The following is a 21,047-nucleotide window of genomic DNA, read 5'->3' as shown; positions in this document are numbered from 1 at the left end:
CGATGTACATCCATGAAGGGTCTTGTCTTGCCATTGGCAGCTTCTCTGCTTGTCTTCCTCCTTGTCTGCTGCTGCTCAGGCATTCTCAGCAGCTCTTTGGGGGCCATCTTACTGATGTATCCTGGATGTTCCGGGTTTTCCATCCAGGATGTGCCCTTGGACGCTGCCACGCAGCCCCGCCCACCTCTTTCGGCTGGTTACAGTTTCTGCGTGTTGGACTTGGGGTGGAAACCTCCGTGCATGTGAGGAGCTTCACGGGTTTTCACATCTGCAGCCTCCATGTCCTCCTTTGGCCAGCTCACTTAATAACCGGCAGGGTATCTGATGCCGGCAGGGCGTATCCGTTGAAGGCGTTGGATCTTGTGTCTCCCACTGAGCTGGCTCTTAGGACCTGTCTTTCCTTGGTGATACTTGATTGTTGCGTCTTCCTGGCTTTCCTCATCGTTTGGTTCCATGTTGACTGCGGGATGCCAGGTACAATTGTGTGGTTTGTATGTCATGCTATTGTGGCCCGCTGGTAGTTCCACCCATCAGTTATTGACTACTTCCTCTCTTCACTACATCCGGCCACATCTCCAGTTTCCGAATGACATCCGGATATCCTCCACTGTGATCCGCGTCAAGGTGGATAGCGAGTCGATGTCTTCGTTCATTCTTAGTCAGACTGAGCTTGTCATCATTGTAGGGAGGTGGCTGATGGTAGTCCCTCCTGAACGTACCCGTATCCAGTCCTTGTGACTTATTGCTGAGGGTGTTAAGCCTAGCAGAAACAGAGCGGGAACAGCTGCACACTTGGGTATATGCCGCACTTGAGGCCCTGTGCAAGTTGCCTTGGAGTTGACTTCTAAGTGTTGTCTTCCTAGTCCCAGTTGAGTTCTTGAGGAAGGTCCTTAGTGTTCCTGTTGACTTTGTTGCGCCAACATTTCACAGATCCACGTGTGCTGGTATTGATCATAGGCTTCCTACTAGTCAATCCAGCTGTGCTCAGATTGGTCGTCTAGACCTTGAAGTCTGGGCGCTGCTCTCATCTTGCAACTGGTAAGCATGATTCAGGATGTGTGTTTGAGCCTCTGGTGTTGTGCCAATGCCCTTACTGACTTGTGCTTCATGTACTGGCCCATTTGTGGCGTAGGCGCGTGGCTACTAAGCACGGCTTTGTGCTATATCAGCTATGATGCTGATAAGACTTTCCATGTGTGGGGAGGCAGGTTATTTGGGTAGTTGGACGGTTCTGTTCCCCTCTCGGGGTCTTATTGATCAGCACTGTCCTTCCCCTGTGTTAGCTAGCGTTTCATCTTGTGGCTGCTAAGGCGTTCATGCACGCTGCCTGTTATTTCCTTTAGCCAGTAGGTGTGGGATCATGTCTGGCTCAGGTGCTGTCCCAGTCTCTTCATGTTCTTGATCCGCTGCTGGATGTCTCTCTACTGTGATGGTGACTGGTTTCTGTTTCTGGAGATTGCTGTGCCTGTCTCAGGTCCTGCAGCCAACTTTGCCTGCTGTTAGAGATCTTCTCTTCTCCCATATGTTCCTTCCAGTACTGTGTTCTCCGAATGCTATCTGCCTGCTGCTGGTTCTTCTCCCGCTCCGGCTGCTCTGTTATTGTTGTTGCACTGCAGTTGAGAGTACACCTTGGATTGGTCCTTGGAGAACAGGCATTTATTCTTTTGGCCTCTGCTTTCTCTAGTGTATCTTCCTTAGCCTGGTAGCCAGTTGCTGTGAGCCTATTGTTTAAGCAGTCTCTAGGCTTCAGATGGCAGTCACAGGCCCTTTTATTTTTCAGTAGCCAAGTCTTATCCTTAATCTACACCCTCTGTAGTTTTCCCAGCTGAACTAACTCTCTCCGAGTCGCCTTGATCTTATCCTCCAACCTCATTTTCCGGGTGGGTACATATGTTGTTCTTCTGATCGTGTAGCCATAGCATCTCCGGATTACAGAGGCTGTGCGTATACTCGTTCATTGGTTTGATATGGTGGTAGTAGTTGGATGTGATGAGGCTCTATTGGCATCTTCTAACATACTATCTGATGGGTATTCTCCACGGAGCTGGTAATCGGTCTCGAGGATTGACTGTAGCTAAGTTTTTCCATGATCTTATGCCTCAATATCAGCTGCTGTCTCTAGCAATGGAGGGGTGGGACAGTTGAAGGTTCAGCTCAGGTGGGGCCGCACATACCACTTGTTCTTCCAAGTCTTTCTTGAGTCTGGATGTAATGTGGAGTTGGTCTATCTCAAGCTGTGAGGAGCTTCCTCTTTCTAGTGAAGCGGTTGGGTTAACTAGCTGTTTCTAGTAATGTGAGTAGGTCTTTTGTCCATCCACCGTCCCTCATGACGTTTCATATATCCCCTCTCAATTAGGTCTCTGTTGTTAGTGAGCATTCCATCAATATCCAGGTTCTTCTTGTCTCATGAATGTTTGTTCCGAGCCCACTTTCGTCAAGATTGTCCTGGTTCCCTCCACAGCTGGCGCGGACCCTTGTTCAATCCGGCGACGTCCGAGCGGCATGGACTCTCCTAGTTCGCCCCCCTGTCCACTCTCATATTTTTGAGGTAGGCAGCTGAGCGTATGAAGCGTTAGGGGGTCTTTTGCCCAAGGACCCCTACTGGAAAGTTGGGTACCAACCGGGATTTGAACCCCGGTCTCTCGTATCAAAGGGCGGCGCTCTTAACCACTACGCTATCCAGTCGTATGTATATATATATAAAGAGAGAGTGTGTGTGCGTGTCTGTCTGTCACTGGCACATTCCTTGAGATGATGAATCCAGAAGGATCTTAGTTCTGAAGTTCCAAAGTGCCCCCAACACCAACAGAAAAGGGAATTGAAGAAGAGCCTCTCAGCAGCAAAAGAGTTAACATTATTAGAGAGTGTCCTCACCATTATTTCACAATTATTATTGCCAGTTTAAAGTGAAAGGAAAGTTGAACAGATCTCCTTCCATCTAAAGCACTTACTGTCTCTCTTTCTCTTGCTGCTCTTTGAGGAGTTTGTTAGTCTCTAATGCAAGCCGCTTCTGATGCAGTAACTCCTGGCGTTCCTGTTCACGAAGACTCGCCTCTCGCTGCCTCTCATCCTCAGTCATGAACAGCTCTCTCCCCTGCAAACACAGCATAAAAACAAATTCATCACTAAAAATCTGAGTTAACTTATTTCCCCTAAAAACCCCTCAAAAAACAAAAAAAAAACAACCTCCAAAGCTGCTACCATAAATGAACATTAAAATGCTTCCTCCTATCACTTTTACCAAATAACACCTTCTATAACATTGTTTCCAGATAGCAATGATCAAACACGTCAGGTCTGTGAGCAACTTGGGTCCCAATCTGTGATGTGCTGAGCACCTCCTATATGGTGCTGTGCACCCTCAGTTCCTGCTAAAGTCAAAGGGAGTAGAGAATGCTCAGAACGTAGTCAGAAGTGTTCAGCATCTCCCAGGAAAAAGCCTCCCCCTCCCCTGCTTTCTTCAATACCACTCATTGTAATTTATAACAGAAGCATGCACACAGTGTGGAGAAACACTTCCATTTTCACACTTGTTTTCTATTCCTGCCTATCCAAGTGGTGTGAAGGCAGTGTCAGAGGTGTTATGCCTGGGTGGATGTGCAAGCATCACTATCTCAGTATGAGTGAATAAGGATCCAAAGGGAGTGGGAGTGGGAAACAAGGCTAGTCACATCATCTTGTCTGTTTCTTTGTTCTCTTCTAGTTTGAATTTACAGTTCAATTAAGACATATGGAATACTTTCATCTAAAAACAGCAGAGATAACATAATGGAGCTATTTGATGGAGGCCCTTTGTGACTGATAGGGCAATTTCCTTCAATGTCCTTGCAAAACCTTCTTGAATTAAATTTGTGTGTTATGAGGATTGTATGTAACCTCTCTGGGGGGAGATGTGACACATATTGCAACCCCAAGCACTGCCTTTTGGGTCCATTGTTTTTTAAAGGAACAAGTTACATCTAATTGTGTTCTACTCCATGGGGGAGGGCTTCTACAGTGCCTTGAGGAACTAGAAACAGTAGATGGTGATTAAGGCAAATCAGCCCCCTGGGAAGGCTCACATATACTAGTTCAAAGTAGATTCTCCAGGCACCAACAGACAAAGAAAGGACTTTTGGATAAGTAGCCTGAGTTTAAACTGATTCAGGGCCTTCTTTCTGATCCAGCAAACAGATAGGGCCTTCTGTCCCAGGAGGGCCCCCCAATCCTTGCAGAAGGGTTGGACGGACTTGACCTACTTTTGCCCCATAAGTCTGATGGGTGACCTCTGTTTTTAATATGCCTTCTCTGTAATCTAGCAGTGGAAAGCAAATTTTGAGACCATACAGATGGTTAGATGTGCACTATCCCAACTCCCGTCTGCATCCAAGCAGAGCTCAGCACAGCTCAGGAGCTGAGAGTGCAAATGCAGCTTTCAGCTACCCTGATCCTGGGGCAGTCAAGCCACAGGTCTGGTCCTCAGTATAAGATAGAAAAGCCTGTGGCTTGCTCTGTTTTACATTGGCTACATTGCCATTAAGGAGTCAGGCCAGGGAGTACCAGGCAGAGGGGATATTGGTTGCATCCTCTTTCTCCTAGGAACAGAGAAGTAACATAGGAGTCACTATTGCAATTCTGTACCAGCAGAGGATTTCCTAGACAGAGGGACTCTTTCATGGATCAATGAAGCTGGCTCAAAGGCTGCTTCATCCCACCAAAGCATTCCAAAGCATCCTTAGTAGACTAGAAAATGTTGACCATGGGGTCACACACACACTAGTTTTATAACACTGACTTCAATGGATTTACTTGTGATCTACACCAGTGTAAGCAGCATCTGGCTCCCTGACTTCAGTAGATTCACACTGGTGCAAGTGAGTGCAGAATTTGACCCATTGTCTTGCTATTAACTCGAGTTAGCGTTTTAGCTACATTCTTTGCTGGCAAAATTGGATTTAATTTTTGTATCAGGCCCTTTTAGTGACTTCAAGCCAAAGCCTATTGAAGTATATGGAAAGATTCCTGTTGACTTTAATGGGCTTTGGATCAGGGCATTCAAAAAGGGAACATGAAGTTATGTTGAAACAAAGACTATTGTATTATTTATTATTGCCTACAGTTTTTTCACATGCTTTCTGCTTTTATAGGTTCATTACTTACAGCTCCTGATACAACAGAGATAGTTAGGGTTCGACTGCTTTTTAACACTCTCACAGCCTACAAATACAAAGTGAAAAAGTCAGTTTCAGTGTAAAAACGTTATGTATGAAAGGAAGAAAGAGAAAGAAGTAGGATAGTTTTCCTACTCAAAGTTTTATAGATTTTAATGTCAGAAGGCACTATTAGATCATCTATTCCGACCTCATGCATAACACAGGCCATAGAATTCCATCCAATTCCACTTGCATTAAGCCAAATGACTTGTTTGGCTAAAGTGTATCTTCCAGAAAGTCATCCAAGTCCTGATCTGAAGACATCAGGAGATCAAGAATTCACCAATTCCCTTGGGAAATTTGTTCTAATGGTTAATCACCACCATTGTAAAAAATGTGTTTCTTATTCCTAACTCTAATTTGTCTGGTTTTATCCTCTAGCCATTGGCTCGTTATGCTTTTCTCCACTAAATTAAAAAGCCCTTTAGTACCCAGTATTTTCTCATCATGACAGTACTTATACACCGTAATCAAGTCAACTCTTGATCTTTTTGATCAGATAAAGAGCTGCACAGTGAATACAGGAGAGTTGGGAAGTGATAAAGGCTGGAATTTTCAAGGGACCTACTGAAAATCAGTGAGAGTTGGGTGCCTAAATCTTCCCTAAACTCTTTTGAAAATCCTAACCTGAATTTATACGACCAACCCCGTTTAGGTGGCATCACCTGGGCACCAGCACTTTTGGCGATGAAGCTAAGGCAGAATTTACACAATTGCTGAGAACTTTCCATACACATATCACATAATATACATATAATAATGGGGCTAAATAAAAACGTCTTTTCCCACCTCTTTGTGGTCCACATTAGAAAAATCCACTCCATTTACTTCAACAATCTGATCACCAATCTATAAGAAATAATTAAAACATAGCATATGACTTTCTTTGTTATGGTTATTGTGGCAAATTGCCGGTACTGTTATGCTGGGTCTCGCGCTTTCTCTTCTTTGGGGAAGGTTCAGGGCGCCATTGCTTGCCTCTGAACTGGTATTTTAATTACCCTACTAGTGTCCTTGAGGAGGGGAGTGGAGAGGGAGGGACCTGGGTCTGCCCTCTTCTCCAGGTCCCAACCCAGGGGCCCTAAAGTTTGTGGTGAACCACTTGAACTAGCGGTTCCTTCCCCTGGGTTACTTCCCTCTCCTGCCCTTCAGCTTATGAAGGGGCTTCTTTCCCTCCTTCTACACAAGCCAGGTACCCCTTACCTAGGTTTCTTTTGGATTTCTCAGCCCACCTCAGCACTCCTCCAAACTTTCCTTTTGTTTCTCTTCAAAACTCTTCTCTTCTCTTCTCTTCTCCAACTCCTTCAAACTGCTGTCTGCTCCAACCAAACCTTCCTGCTCCAACTCCCACACTGTCTGGCTGAAGCAGGGGTTTTTATCACATGACTGACTGCTGGTGCTCTGATTGGCTTCAGGTGCTCTAATTGGCTACAGGTGCTCTAGTTAATCTATAGCAAACCTTCCTCCCCTTGCAGGGAATAAGGTTCCCTGCTAACACTCTCCTGCTGCCCTCTGGCCATGCTGTATCACAGTATCCTTACACTCTTTTCCCCTTCTGCTGAAAAAGGTCACAGAACATGACTTCATCAATGGATTCCAGACCACTGTATGAAATAACTACAAAATAAAATTACCCTGTAACATCTCACATGGAGCACAACATACTCACCTCCAGCCCCACCTCAGCAGAAAGAGAACCTGGTTTAATATTGCTGATAAAAATGCCTGGTTTTTGTGTTGGACCACTGGAAATGCTGGAGTAAGCAGAGAAAACAAATGATAAAGGATAACACAATAAAAAGAAGGCATCATACTTGCTGAACTAGTGTCTGCTTCTAGGTTAGGTATTTCTTGATATTTGCTTCCTGTATTTCTCACTGATTTTTGAAAAACACACTGGGCCATATTCTCAGCTGATGAAACTCACCATAGCTCCACTGAAATCAATGGAACTATGTTAATTTACATCAGCTAAGGATGTGACCCACTGGATTTAACATTATCATTACAGCATATCCTGTCACAACCAATATTGTTTTTCAGTTGATCACAATGCCTATGCATGACACTTATCACAATAAGCTGATAGGAGAGCAATACCATGATAAAAATATTTTTGGCCAGATCCTTTGCTGATGTAAACTGGCACTGAAGTCAATGGAGCTAATCCATTTACGCCAGCTGAGCAACTATTCCATATAAAACATGTTAGTGAGTGAGTAATTGCTTGCATGTTCATTCAGGGTGCTGAGGAGATCTACACTATCACTCAGTTATGTATAACATAATATCATTCTTCAGAACTATGGACCACACCAAGAGGGAAGTCACAGGAAGGAAACCCTCTATACCCCATACTTCTGGGTAAAAATCCTCAAGCTGCAGCTAAGAAAATATGTAGACCAAATATGACAAAGATTTCTGAAGTATGCTGACTGACTGCTGCTTTTCCTATGTATCTTTCTAAAGTTTGCAACCAGCTTTATTCCCTTAATTATTTGCTTCAAGTTGTTCAGCAGCTGGGTAACAAATGAAAACATAAAGAGTGCACAGAAATATAATGCTGGTCGGTACAACGTGAATGCACATTGCATGGAAATGGTATTTCATCTTATAGTGCTGGCTAACCAAAGATACAGAGACCATCTGAATAAAGGTAAATATAAGAAATAAAGGGCCAGATTTACTAAAGCTATTTAAGTGCAGATAGGGACCTAGTGGGAATTTCAAAAGTGCCTCAGTTTGGTGCCAAACTTCCATTAGAAGTGCCCTATTTTGATTTTGCTTAAGTCGACTTAAAAAAAATGTGAATTAGGACCAATTGAGTAATTTTGGTGCCAAAAGTAGGATGGAGAGCTTTGGAAAGAGTGAATAATGTTATGACTAAGGCAATAAGAAAGTTGGGATTTTTTTGGTTTTTGTTCAAAAGTTGCAGCCACAGTTTGTTAAAGTTGCGGTTGTGATGGAAATGCATCTGATGAAGTGGGTATTCACCCATGAAATCTTATGCTCCAATACGTCTGTTAGTCTGTAAGGTGCAACAGGACTCTTTGTTGCTTTTTACAGATCCAGACTAACGTGGCTACTCCTCTGATAAATTATATCAGTGGCACTTAGGCACTTTTGAAAATTTCACTAGGCACCTATCTGCATATTTAGGTATTTAAATACCCTTTAAAAAATTTAGCCTTTAGGCACCTAAATAATTTATTTGCATTTGAAATTTGGACTTAGGCTCCTAAGTTACTTAAGTGCTTTTTAAAATGTTACCCTTAGACACATACATTGTCAATAAAAGTAAATAATTTTTTTCTTTTGATTTATAAGTAACTAAAAGGAAAAAAGTTCCTATACCATGTTCTAGGTGTCTTATGAAATAAGCTGATCACCTTTTCCATTTTGAACCTGGTTAAAACAAAGATAGTAGTTCTTTTGTACTGACTTAAAGATGCACCTAAATGGAGGTGCAGAATTTGGCAAGTAGACCTTTATGCTGCAGTATTAAGTTTTTAAATAACACATTGTACAAAGGTATTCCCACACCTTTGTCAACATATTAGATTGTATGTATATTTTGCTGATACTACACAAAGACTGCTCTGCATTTCTCACTCCAAAAATTACAAATGTTTCTTGCAAACCATATTAAATGGGACTCATCTACATACCTGCATCCCATGCCCTTTGAACCAATCAGACTAATGAAGACTTTCTTCTCTTTATTGTCCCTTCCTCCAGATGAAGCGAGCCCAGCAACGCTGCCTTTCCCCTCCTATAGCAAAAGAAAAAAGGGGAAAAAGACTGCAGGTGAAATCCTGGCTTCACTGAAGCCAATAGTAAAACTCTCATTGATTTCAATGTCTAGATTTCACCCTACATATTTACAGGTTACATTGCTATATAGTCCAAATTCATCCCCAGTGTAAGGAGGAGCAAATACATTGACTTCAATGGAGCTGTGCCAGGACTGAATTTGACTCTGTATCTATTTGGAGAGGATTATCACAACAGTCAAGATACATCTCAGGAGGAAAGTAGAAAAAAATTTAAAGCAAGGGCATAAGAAAAAATGATTAGCTTGTGCATATCATGACAAGCATTGCCTAAAATATATTGATAGCCCTCATTACCTATTTTCAATGGACCCTCCCTGATATAAACCTAGGGAAAGCCAGTCATGGGCTCTCTTAGCACTGCTGTAACCCATGGATGTCATTCATAGACTTATTTGTTCTTCCATTAGTCTCCCACACTCTAGGAATTTTAACTCTAATAACACAGTTAAGGTATGTCAAATAATCTATTAAAAATTGCCTCTTGCAACATAAAGCATTGGCTTGCTGAGTCACCAAACGCAACAGGAATTATTGATTCTTTTATTTATATTGGTAGAAACATTTCATTTCTAATACACATTTTCTGTATTACTGCTTCTAGAGCTTTTCATTTTCATATTTGTCTACTAAACGTTATCAGTTTATTTACCATCAGCTCATCACCAGGGCATCAGAGCAAAAATATACAAAAGTCTAAATTTTCCATTTGGACGCTAAGGTCCAGATTTGGGAAGAAGAGGCTTATTACATGAGTGGTTAGCGGTGGGATGTAAGAATCCAGAAGCCAGTAGGAATATTATTTTTCTTTTTCTCTGCTAAGGGTTTTTAGAAGAGAGAAAGGGCTTGGTTTTAAAAGGAGCCAGAGAGAAAATTTTTTTTTCTGTTTCTCTTCTGCTCAGCTTGGCTTGCATTTTTAGCAAGGAGACATTAGGGTCTTTTGTTAAACAATAGCACTCCCATTGAGAGTCAATACCCAGAACACACAAGGTAAATAAAGTGGCTTTTGTTTGGTTAATTAACATATCAAAAGTAGCACGAAGAAGAAAAACGAGTTGCTAGCAGAACCCAGGAGACAACGGAGAGCCAGCAGTTCAAAAGATACCACCAAAGGGCACCCAACAAGAAAACAGGAACCATGCTGCCAAAGATGCTCTAAAGCAGGAACGCGCGAGACCAGGGGCAGAGGAACAAATGAAAGACGCCGATCACAGGCGAACCCTGGAAAAAAAATACAAGAGATGGAGTTGAGAGAAAAAGAAAAGAAGCTGCTTACAAAGAGAACAAGCAGCCCAAGAGGACTTACAAAAGAGAAGCAAGAAGCCAAAGAATGCAGCCTTCCAACGAGAGATGGAAAACACAAACAGAGATGAAGGCTACAAAGAGAAGAAGCAGCAAAGATACACCTCCACGAGAGATGGAAAAACACCAAGCAGAGAGTGGAAAACAGAGAAAGGCCACCGGCAGGCCTTGGAATTAGAACAGGCTAAGCATCAGAACGCAGCCAATCCTAACCCCCGTCACAGTTGTTGTTCAACCGCACAAGAAATTTCCCAACTACAAGGCAGGTGATGACACTGAGACCTTTAGAAAATTTGAAAAGACCTGTCTTGGGTACAAGATCCCTGAAGACCAGTACATGCCAGATGCTGAGGTACACCTCAGTGGACCCTTAGCAGACGTGGCGGCTGAAATGCCAAAGGACAAATGAACGATTATAAACTGTTTTCAAACCAGGCCAGATACCGAATGGGATAACCCTGGATCATGCCCGTGGCGGTCAGAAACCAAAAGTGGAAACCAGATGGTCATTTCCCAAACACGTCTCCTACGTTGGGAACATTATGACGCCTGGATATCAGGAACCAAGTTCAAACCACTGACAAACTGCACCTCTCATGCAATGGAGCAGTTCTTGATGGTGTTCCTGAGACATAACACGGTACATCCTAGATGGAAAACCAAAACTCTTGGCCGAGGCGGGGGAGATTGGAGGCCAAATGGATGGAAGTGGCAGAAAGCAAGAAAACTACCTGTAAAGGGAATGAAAACCCAGGGGCACACCGACAATAACCCTACACCAAGGGCACCCAAACCCACCTACAACCAAGGAAGCCACAGACACCCTATCCTTCCACCTCACCAGTCTCCAGTAACTTACCTCAATCCAGTGACCCGTTAGCTGGAAGATGCTATAGTGTAATGGAATGGGACATGTAAAGCCAACTGCCCAACGAACCCACCCAGGTGCAAGCCTTACACCACATCACACCAAAGATCCCAGGCCAGATACTCTTCAATCCCTTGGACGCAGGGAACATTTGAAAGTGGGCGAAAAGAAGGTTACCGCGTGAGAGACAAGGGGCACAAGTGTCGCTATCCACCAATCCTTCGTGGATCCCAACTCATCAACCAAAGGCCAAAGTGACCATTTACGCCTTCATGTCACAAGCTGTGACTTGCCTGCAGCTGAACTGCCTGTCCAGTACAAAGGCTGGTCAGGAATGTGACTTTGCGTCTATGACAATTATTCCATCCCCATGCTACTGGGAGAAGACTTGGCTAACCAGGTGAAGTGGACCAAGAGAGTGGGAATGTACCAGCAGCCAAACAGCAAGCTTCAGCACCCATTCCTGTTCCTGAGCCGTCCACAGAGACCTGCTGTGTTACAGAGACCCAGACCGAGGTATGGACCTGGATCCCATGCCACGGCTGAACAGCCAACAGCACCCCAGTCCCAGGCCCGGGACTGGAACAGCAACCAGACAGCACCAGCAATTGCAACCACACTTCAACTTCCAATGCCAGAGGGGGCCGCGAGCCTGAACTGCAGAAGCAACAGAACAACCATAGCCGAAGAGGCTCAGCCAGAGCCTGAAATACCCACCAGGTGACCAGCGGAGAGCGGTTCACTCTGCAACAGAAACACCCCCAGAAGTCCTCCTCACTTTGAAAAATCTGGTTTCCCTGATTGGTTCCCTGTCAGGTGTTGGTTTCCCCTTTGTTAACCCTTTACAGGTAAAAGAAACATTAACCCTTAGCTATCTATTTATAACACCAGGGCATCAGAGCAAAAATATACAAAAGTCTAAATTTTCCAGGAGTAGTTAGTGATATTGAGAGTTCTAGCTGAGACCCGCTGAAGGGGCTGATTTTCAGAAAGATTGAGCATCTGCCTTCTGAAAAATCAGGCCCCTTTAAAAGCCCTCTCAGTTCAGGCATCCAAAAACGAAGGCACTCATAAACACAAGTTACTTTTGAAAATGTAGGTGATGCTTTTTAGTTATGTTTTCTAACTATCAACCTCATCCAACTCCCACTGAAGTTAATGGAAGCCTTTTTTTTGATTTTAGGAAGAGGTGGATAAGGCCACATAGGAACACACTGGTAGGACATTAACAGCTGTTTGTTTCAGATTTCACTTAACAGGTTTTTGTACCATCAAAATAAATGCAATCACTAAAAAGATAAGTACAGGGGGCAGGGGGAAGTGAATTAAATATCGCTAAGTGTTCCCAGAGGGCATATTACTAAAATAAGATATTAGGTGTCTTACCCCAGAATCTGACACAAACTGATCCACAAATTGCCACTTAAGAGGCTCATCTGGAGAGCTAGAAGTAAAAAAAACAAAATGGTTAAATATGATGAGGAAAACAGTTTTAAAATGATCAGTATATTGAATGTGGCTTCAATCCAGCCTTGTATTTTTCATCCACATATAAATGTAGGTATTATTGATAAAGAATGATATTGATTTTGTAATCAAGTACTTAGATGTCTAAAAGTCAACAGGTAAACATGCAATTATTTACATCAGTAAAGGTGGAGGTCGAGCTGGTAAAAAAAAACAAAAAAAACAACCCTGTATATAATTTAGCAAACTTTTTGAAAAAATACTGGTTTTTGGAAACTTTTTTCGAAAGTCAAAAAATCTCAACCAGTTTATACAGCTAGTCAAAACATCCCTCAAAAATCTAAAAGATTTTTTTATTAGAACATTTCAGTTATTTCCCCCCTACCACTGAAATTCAATTTTCAACAAAAGTCATCATAGACCAATCATGATTTTCAACACTTTAGCCAGCTTATGTCAGAGGCTGCTTCTAAAAGACAACTCCGAAAGTTAGGAAGATGCAAGAACTTAGAGCATTCTGCTAAGTGAATTTGGTGATGGAATTTGTCCGAGTTCCAGACTGATTCCACTGATAATGCAGAAAGATAAGCTTGCTTATTTAAGACAGGGAATCAGATCCATCAAATGAGGCAGTACCCTGCTAAATCAGCCAAAGTGTATCATTTTAATCAATGATAAAGTTGCCCATTATCAACTTTCTAGAATATCAATGGTAGATAAGAGATTGCAAAGGAAATGAAGAATCTAATTTGTATGTTGAATATGAATTTAGGAAAGGGACTGAGTGTGTTTACCTTTTGACAGGTATCATGCCAACATCTGCAAGAGAAAAATTTGTCAGGTAAATCTTCCTGCAGATTATGAATTAGCTACATGACATTCTCTCTGTCAGTGTGGGAACTGTAGCAACCCATGTGAATTTTGCATTACTTACGTCTTACTTTTATGGACACTGTTTTCTTTGTGCGGATGAGATTTATTACTTCCTCATGAGTGCATGAAGAGATGGAGTACCCATTTATCCGAACTATCTCATCTCCAATCTTAGAAATAAGAAATAGAAGGAAAATCTGTTATATGATTTGTTTAAAAAAGGAATCAGTGTAGAAAAGTCTCTAAGCAACTTGTGTAAACTGACAATCTCTTTGATGCAGAGGTCATGTGACTGGAAAAAGCAATGTTTTGGATAGATAGCAGAATACCTTGAAGACCTCTAGAATCTCAAGTAAAGAGTGAGATTTAACAGAAGAACAGCCATACTAGGTCAGACCAAAGGTCTACCTAACCCAGTATCCTGTCTTCTGACACTGGCCAATGCCAGGTGCTTCAGAGGGAATGAACAGAACAGTTAATCATCAAGTGATCCATCCCTTATCATTCATTCCCAGCTTCTGGCAAACAAAGGTTACGCACACCATCCCTGTCCATCCTAGCTAATAGCCATTGATGGACCCTATCCTCCATTAACTTATCTAGTTTTTAACCCTGTTATAGTCTTGGCCTTCACAACATATTCCAGCAAGGAGTTTCACAGGTTGACTGCGAGATGTGTGAAAAAATACTTCCTTTTGTTTGTTTTAAACCTGCCACCTATTAATTTCATTTGTTGACCCCTAGTCCTTGTGCTATGAGGAGTAAATAGCACTTCCTTATTTACTTTCTTCACACCAGTCATGATTTTATAGACGTCTATCATACCCCCCTTAGTCATCGCTTTTCCAAGCTGAACAGTTCCAGTCATATTAATCTCTCCTCATATGGGAGCCATTCCATACCCCTAGTCATTTTTGTTGCCCTTTTCTGAACTTTTTCCAATTCCAATACATCTTTTTTTGAGATGAGGTTACCACAACTGCATGCAGTATTCAAGATGTGGGCGTAGCATGGACTTATATAGAGGCAATCTGATATTTTCTGTTTTATTATCTATTCCTTTCTTAATGATTCCCAACATTCTGTTTGCTTTTTTGAATGCCACTTCACATTGAGAGGATGTTTTCAGAGAACTATCCACAATGACTCCACAATCTCTTTCTTGAGTGGCAACAGCTAATCTACACCCCATCATTTTATATGCATAGTTGGGATTATGTTTTCCAATGTGCATTACTTTGCATTTATCAACATGGAATTTCATCTGCCATTTTGTTGCCCAGTCACCCAGTTTTGAGAGATCCTTTTGTAGCTCTTCGCAGTCTGCCTGGGACTTAACTATCTTGAGAGTTTTGTACCATCTGCAAATTGCAACCTCCCTGTTTACCCCTTTTTCCAGATCATTTATGAATATGTTGAATAGGACTGGGCCCAGTACAGCCCCTTGCAGACACCACTATTTATCTCTCTCCGTTTTGAAAGCTGACCATTTATTCCTACCCTTTGTTTCCTATCTTTTAATCAGTTAACAATCCATTAGAGGACCTTCCCTCTTATCCCGTGACAGCTTTATTTGCTTAAGAGCCTTTGGTGAAGGACCTCCTCAAAGGCTTTCTGTTTGTTTTGGATCAGTTGAAACAGTTCTCACAAAATTAAAAATGTTTTGTTCTGATTTCAACTTTTTATATTATAATGTAATATATAAGAATTTTATAATATAATAAAATAAATTTTAAAACAAAGTTATTTTGACTAAATAAGTTCAAAATGTCTTGCTCTAATAAGGTCAAAACAGAACATTTTGACCTTATCGGAAAACTTCTTTTGAAATTTTTTTCCAAGACAAATTTTGATCTGAATCAACATGTCCCCACAAAAAGTTCTAGTTTCAGTTAAACAGCATTTTCCAACAGAAAACCATTATGTTGAAAAATATTCAGCCAGCTCCAACACTAATGCAGAGCTATGTGAAAATGATCAATTGCTACTGTGTCGCATCCACCTCTTTTCTGAATTTAAGAAGTCATCAAGTTGTCTTGTCTGTATTGTGGCTATTATGCACTGTACTAATTCAAATTTCAGTGCATCCTTCATCTAGTCTTCACTTTTTCACTTTCCTGGATCACCACCCACTTTTTTTGGTTCTCAGATCTCCAGGTCCTGCAGAAAGAGTCCTGCACAATTCTTTGCCTTCCTTGCTTATGCATCCAAACACGTGTTTCTCCATGCTTATTCATGTTGAAACTCTGGTCTGATATGGCTAACATCAACCATAATGGGGCATAAAGAATTTTCCTTTGCTTGATTCCAGGACCATTTCTACCCATGCTCCCATTAACACTCTCCCCTTAGGCAACTACAAACTAGTCCTCAGTATAGGAGGGCATGCAAGTGACCATCAAGAAATTTTTTCACAACAAACTACAAATATTACTCCCTACTTCCAATGTATTTTGCCTGATCTCTATAAGCAACACAACTAAATTTCTTGGGTCTATTTCTTGTCTCATCTTCCATGGCTGTCCCCATAAACTGCTCTAATATGTATTACTGTTAATAATGAATATTTATATAAAATGCGCCATTGAAGTCAATGGAAATTTTGCCATTGACTTCAATGGAGCAGGATGGTGCTCTTACCATCAAAACTTTGTGTGGCGTTTTACAGAAAAGACATTCACATATGGATATTGTTTGTAGCGCCACCTATACGTTTGCTTCACATCTTCTATTTTAAGACCCTATTTTCAGTTGCATGTAACTCTGACAAACAGCAACTGTTTGAGCTGAAATTTTCCATGCTAGGTGTCTGCCTGAGGCTGATTTTTTTTTTTTTGAAAGCTTCTGTAAAAATGGTTCAGCTGGTTCAGAGAACAAAATTACGGGGAAATATGTTATTTCGTCAATGTTTAAAACAGTCATACAACTGTTTCATCTAGAGGCTCTCGCACACCTATGATTTGGAGCAGGTATTGAACTTTAGCGATGGAACAGGGGTGTTACCCAGATGCTTAGTTGAGGTTTGTCACCCTGATTCCATCTGTACCAGACATGCTCCATCACAAGGCTGCAGAGAGTAAGCAGGACTTTGCCTACAATTGTTCTTCCCAGCTGCCTGGGGCTGCAGTGGTGCCAGGCCCTGGAACTGAGGGCAATTCTAAGTGCTCCTTCAGTTGATGCACAGCAGGGTGGCGAAGGCAGCAGCCTGTCTGCAATACAGAGATATAAGGAGTTTACAGGTCAGGAAGACAGACAGGAGTGAGGGGTGGAAGGAGCATCATCCATCCTGCACAGTGAATGAGGAAAGGATCCTGTGGAAAAAATACTCTGCAATCCTGTAAATAAAGATTGTATCATAATGCACATACATGAGGAGACCACATTAAAGTTCCACAGGCTACCTTAATGCTGGTATTTCCTAATTTTTGAAAGCTTGACTTTACACCCTTAGCTTTCTTTTTAATGTAGGGAGGTTTTTTTTTTTAAATGTAATAATACATGTCATTCTATTCAATGGGCCAGATTCTACCACTTTTACTCATACTGAGAATTATTCCTGATTTCACTGGGACTAGAGTAAGGTACTACTGCCATGCTTACTCGTGTTGAAACTCTGGTCCAGTATGGCTATAAAGACTTAACAATGCAACTCTTCCTCTAGTGCTGTCAGGGGTGGCTCCAGGCACCCACGCAGCAAGCACATATCTGGGGCGGCAAGCCACGGAGGGCAGCCTGCCGATCGCTGGGAGGGTAGCAGTCAGGCAGCCTTTGGCGGCACTTTGGCGGCAGGTACGCTTAAGGTGTGGGACCAGCAAATCACCTGCAGATACATTGCCGAATCCGTGTGACCAGCGGACCGCCCGCAGGCGGGCCATGGAAGGCCACCTGACTGCTGTGCTTGGGTCGGCAAAAAACATAGAGCCGCCCCTGAGTCATGGGTGAGGACATGCTCACCTGTTTTCATTAATGGGACTCCTTGCGTCATTTTATCATGTTTTCCTATGGTAGCCTCCTTGGGGCAAAGAACATTTTATTTTGCCTCTAAAGTGCTATGCATACCTATGACACTGTAGAATAACAATAGCATACACTGATAGACTGAGTGTAATTGCCTCAACCGTCTCATTACTGCTTTTTTAAAAACACTGATTGGATGATACACATAAAAGTATAGGATTCCTGAGGGAAAAAAAGATGTTTTCACACACAGAATGGAACAAATCCTGTCCGTTCACAACTATTAACTAATGTGTTTGCTCCACCTACTGGGCAAACAAAATCATCATCCAGGGGACGACATGGGGTAGAGTTTTCAAAAGGATCAGAACTGGCTTAATGCTGCTTTCACTGAAGTGGGAGTTTTCCTATGGGCTTTAATAGGAACAGAGCTAGGTCAGCACAAAGCGCTTTGGAAATCCCACTCGCAGTCAAAAAAATTAAAATAGGTGGAGCCTCCAGTCTGGTCACCTAATTTTTTGAAGGACTACTCACTACATGGTTCCCACTACTGTCTATTTGACCCGTTCTTAAATAATCTGACCCACACTAGAGTTGTGGAGGCATACATGGCACCTTAGCATACATGGCAGATGCTCCGTGGCACCATTGCTCGCCACAGCTGCAAAGTTATCGAGGAATGGGCCAAGGAGTGATGCTCATTATCGTCCTTAAAGCCTAAGAGATAAATATGAAGGGGCATTAACTTATGTGGTCTCCTTCACTCTGGAAAATAAAGGAGGCTTTTGAGCAAGCAGTGGCTTCTATTAGCTCTGGCAGCATGACTGCAATGGAGCTCCTGGAAAGCGCAGCAGGAGGGCTTAGAGATGGTGTGAAGGCACAGGGCTTCTGTGCAAAGGGAGCTGGACTTGTTCAGATCCTCCGGAGTCCATGAACAAGTCCAGCTCCCTTTGCACAGAAGGGTCTGAGGAATCTGCAGGGAATCACTGCTTGTTTTAGGCAGGTGGGATAGGTGAGTGATCCCTGCCCCCCAGTGGAATGATTCTAGGAATCTCAGTAATAGAATCTTTGCAAGGTTTTCACTCATCTCAGTCCTGCCTCCCATGACTATTTTTGTAGGTCCAGGCCTCAGCGTGTAACTAGTTAACCATAAACATGGAATTTTAATCTCTTTGCACTTTTGTATTTATCCCATGTATAATCTGTACAAAATAAACAATTTCCATTTAGAATAAGTTATTTTCCATTGGGTTAAATGGAGCCTTGGTGAGACTCAAGATAAATCCATCCCAAATAAAATAAATTTCAAGCCTAGTGCTACACAAAATATCCTCACAGCCTTGTGAGCCTTGTAAGTTTCAGAAAACTATAGTTCATAGAAATCCAGTGTATTCAGAGAAAGGATGAACCTAGTGTGATGGAGTACAATGCCACATTGAAAAATCTCAGTTCTGCAGAGCCACTTTGAGTTAGGTCTGGTTTAAACAGAATTTTTGCACTAGTATAACTCATGTCAATTAGGGGCGTGGTTTATGTTTAAACTAACATAGTTATACTGGCATAAATGTACCTTATGCTGGTATAGCTTATTCTCCTCTTGGGCCTGGTCTAAACGGGGGGTGGGGGTGGGGGGATGATGTAAGATATGCAACTTCAGCTACAGGAATAGCATAGCTGAAGTCGACTTATCTTATTTTGACTTACTTTCCGTTCTCATGGTGTGGGATCGACGGCCGCAGCTCCCCTGTCGACTCCGCTTCCGCCACTCGCCCTGGTGGAGGTTCTAGAGTCGACAGAAGCTTGTTCGGGGATCGATATATCACGTCTAGATGAGACATGATATATCGATCCCCGATAGATCGCTTGCTATCTACCAATCCAGTGGGTAGTCTGGATGTACCCACAGTATGGGCATAGGCTATAGCAGTAGAACTGCATCCACACCAGGGGGGCTATACTGCTTTAATCATGCCAGTGTCGTTAAAGCAGTACACCTTTTGTGTTTAGACAACCCCTTAGAGAATTCCCCATAAGTTCTCCCAGACCTAGGGAACTTCAATACCACACGCACAAAGGAAAGAGGAGGGAATCCATGACTAGGCTGATGTAACTTTCCTATGCAGCCACTTAAATCATTTAAAAAAAAAAAAAAAGCTAAATTCACCACTCGCCTCCCCCAGCACTGGTATGGAAGGCCTCTTGTGACTGATGTTGTACTGTCTCTTTCATCCTTCTTTTTTCTTCCTCAAATATAATATTGTCTCCTTCACATTTTAGATCTTCAGACTTTTCACTGCTCTTCCTTGCTGAGCTTCAGAACTGAATTGAAAACCAGGGACAACCAATACCTTCCACTTGCAGCCCTGTTAGAAATTTCCCTGACTGATCGTGACAATGCAGAGGGGGACCCAGCCCTGTGTTGAGACATCAGGGGACTATGGCGAAGTATAAACTGACTTCAGCTATATCAACTTTAGCCACTTTCATTCCAAGTGTCCCCACACAGACTTGTACCAAAATATTTAAACTGATTTTAATTCACCCCTTTTGTTATTTTCGTGCCAGTTTGAGTGAGGCCTGAGAGTCAAAAGCATCAGAGGCAGAACTCTGCCAGATCAAACAGAATAACAGAGGAAAAATAATTTTTATTTTGGTTCTACAGAGCATTTTTCATATTCTGCGTAGTCCTGAGTGCAAACATATTAATAATATTAGCAATCATACAGGCTTACGTTACAGTTGTTATATACAACATGAGTTCATACCTAACTTTGGATAATTAGAAATTTATCAAGTAATTGTGCCCTGATAATTCTTTCAAAGACCTAAATCCCTCTCTTTAATCAATATGACACAGCTATATAACTCCTATTGTACCTATCACATGCAGAGGTCAGCTCTCAGCTGTATATTTTTAAAATACGCTTAAGCCACATCTAAGCTGCATATTATCTGAAACACAGAAGATTTTCTTTCACTATTTCACCAGTGTGCTGCTGCATCATGCTAAAAAATAACCAAAGCAGGGATTCTAAGATTTTTTCATGAGGTGAAACATATCCTAGTAGATAGCTCTGATAACTGCTTTTTGTTCCAAGAAAAAACAAAAATATCAATTTTTGTCATTTTAAAACTGAAAAGCTTGTGTTACACAACTTTCTGTCACAGAGTGCTCCCTTGCAATGCAGTGGAGCATTGCAACAGCTTTGCCTCAGTTTCCCCTTGGATTTCCATGACTCTACCCAATCACCCATGCCCTCCAGGCTGCTTTGGTGAGTGTGCCCTTTGTATACATCACATTTAGTCCCACACTCAGGCCTGTAAACACTTCTTCCTCTTCTTCTTCGCTTTGCCTCCAGGGTTCCTCTAAGAGCCTTCTCACTAAAATCTGTGAAAAGTCCTCTTTGTTCCCTCCTCAGTTCTGGGTGTCCTCCATATTCTCAGGCAAATCCTAGTCTTTTCACTGGCTTTTGGTCCCAGGCTCACTCAGGCTCTTTCTTCAGACCCTTGCCATAAGAGACCTAACAGCCACACCTGCTTTCCTTCACATCTTCC

General features: G+C 42.3%; 1 protein-coding gene across 2 annotated transcripts in view; it reads right to left on the bottom strand.

Annotated features, from left to right (window-relative positions):
- USH1C (USH1 protein network component harmonin) overlaps nucleotides 1-21,047 on the bottom strand; it is a 108,286-nt gene that overhangs the window by 65,764 nt on the left and 21,475 nt on the right. For both annotated transcript variants that reach the window (XM_075065120.1, XM_075065121.1), the window contains exons 5-12: nucleotides 13,597-13,705; nucleotides 13,457-13,481; nucleotides 12,582-12,639; nucleotides 8,861-8,964; nucleotides 6,862-6,946; nucleotides 5,982-6,041; nucleotides 5,140-5,196; nucleotides 2,952-3,094 (exon numbers count right to left, since the gene is read on the bottom strand). In XM_075065120.1, coding sequence (XP_074921221.1) covers nucleotides 2,952-3,094; nucleotides 5,140-5,196; nucleotides 5,982-6,041; nucleotides 6,862-6,946; nucleotides 8,861-8,964; nucleotides 12,582-12,639; nucleotides 13,457-13,481; nucleotides 13,597-13,705 — 641 coding nt within the window. The remainder of the gene's footprint in view (nucleotides 1-2,951; nucleotides 3,095-5,139; nucleotides 5,197-5,981; nucleotides 6,042-6,861; nucleotides 6,947-8,860; nucleotides 8,965-12,581; nucleotides 12,640-13,456; nucleotides 13,482-13,596; nucleotides 13,706-21,047) is intronic.

This window comes from Chelonoidis abingdonii, chromosome 4, assembly GCF_003597395.2.
Source record: "Chelonoidis abingdonii isolate Lonesome George chromosome 4, CheloAbing_2.0, whole genome shotgun sequence".
NCBI classification, from domain to species: domain Eukaryota; kingdom Metazoa; phylum Chordata; order Testudines; family Testudinidae; genus Chelonoidis; species Chelonoidis abingdonii.
The sequence above is the reverse complement of the archived record's forward strand: the minus strand, read 5'-3'. Positions and strand labels throughout refer to the sequence as shown.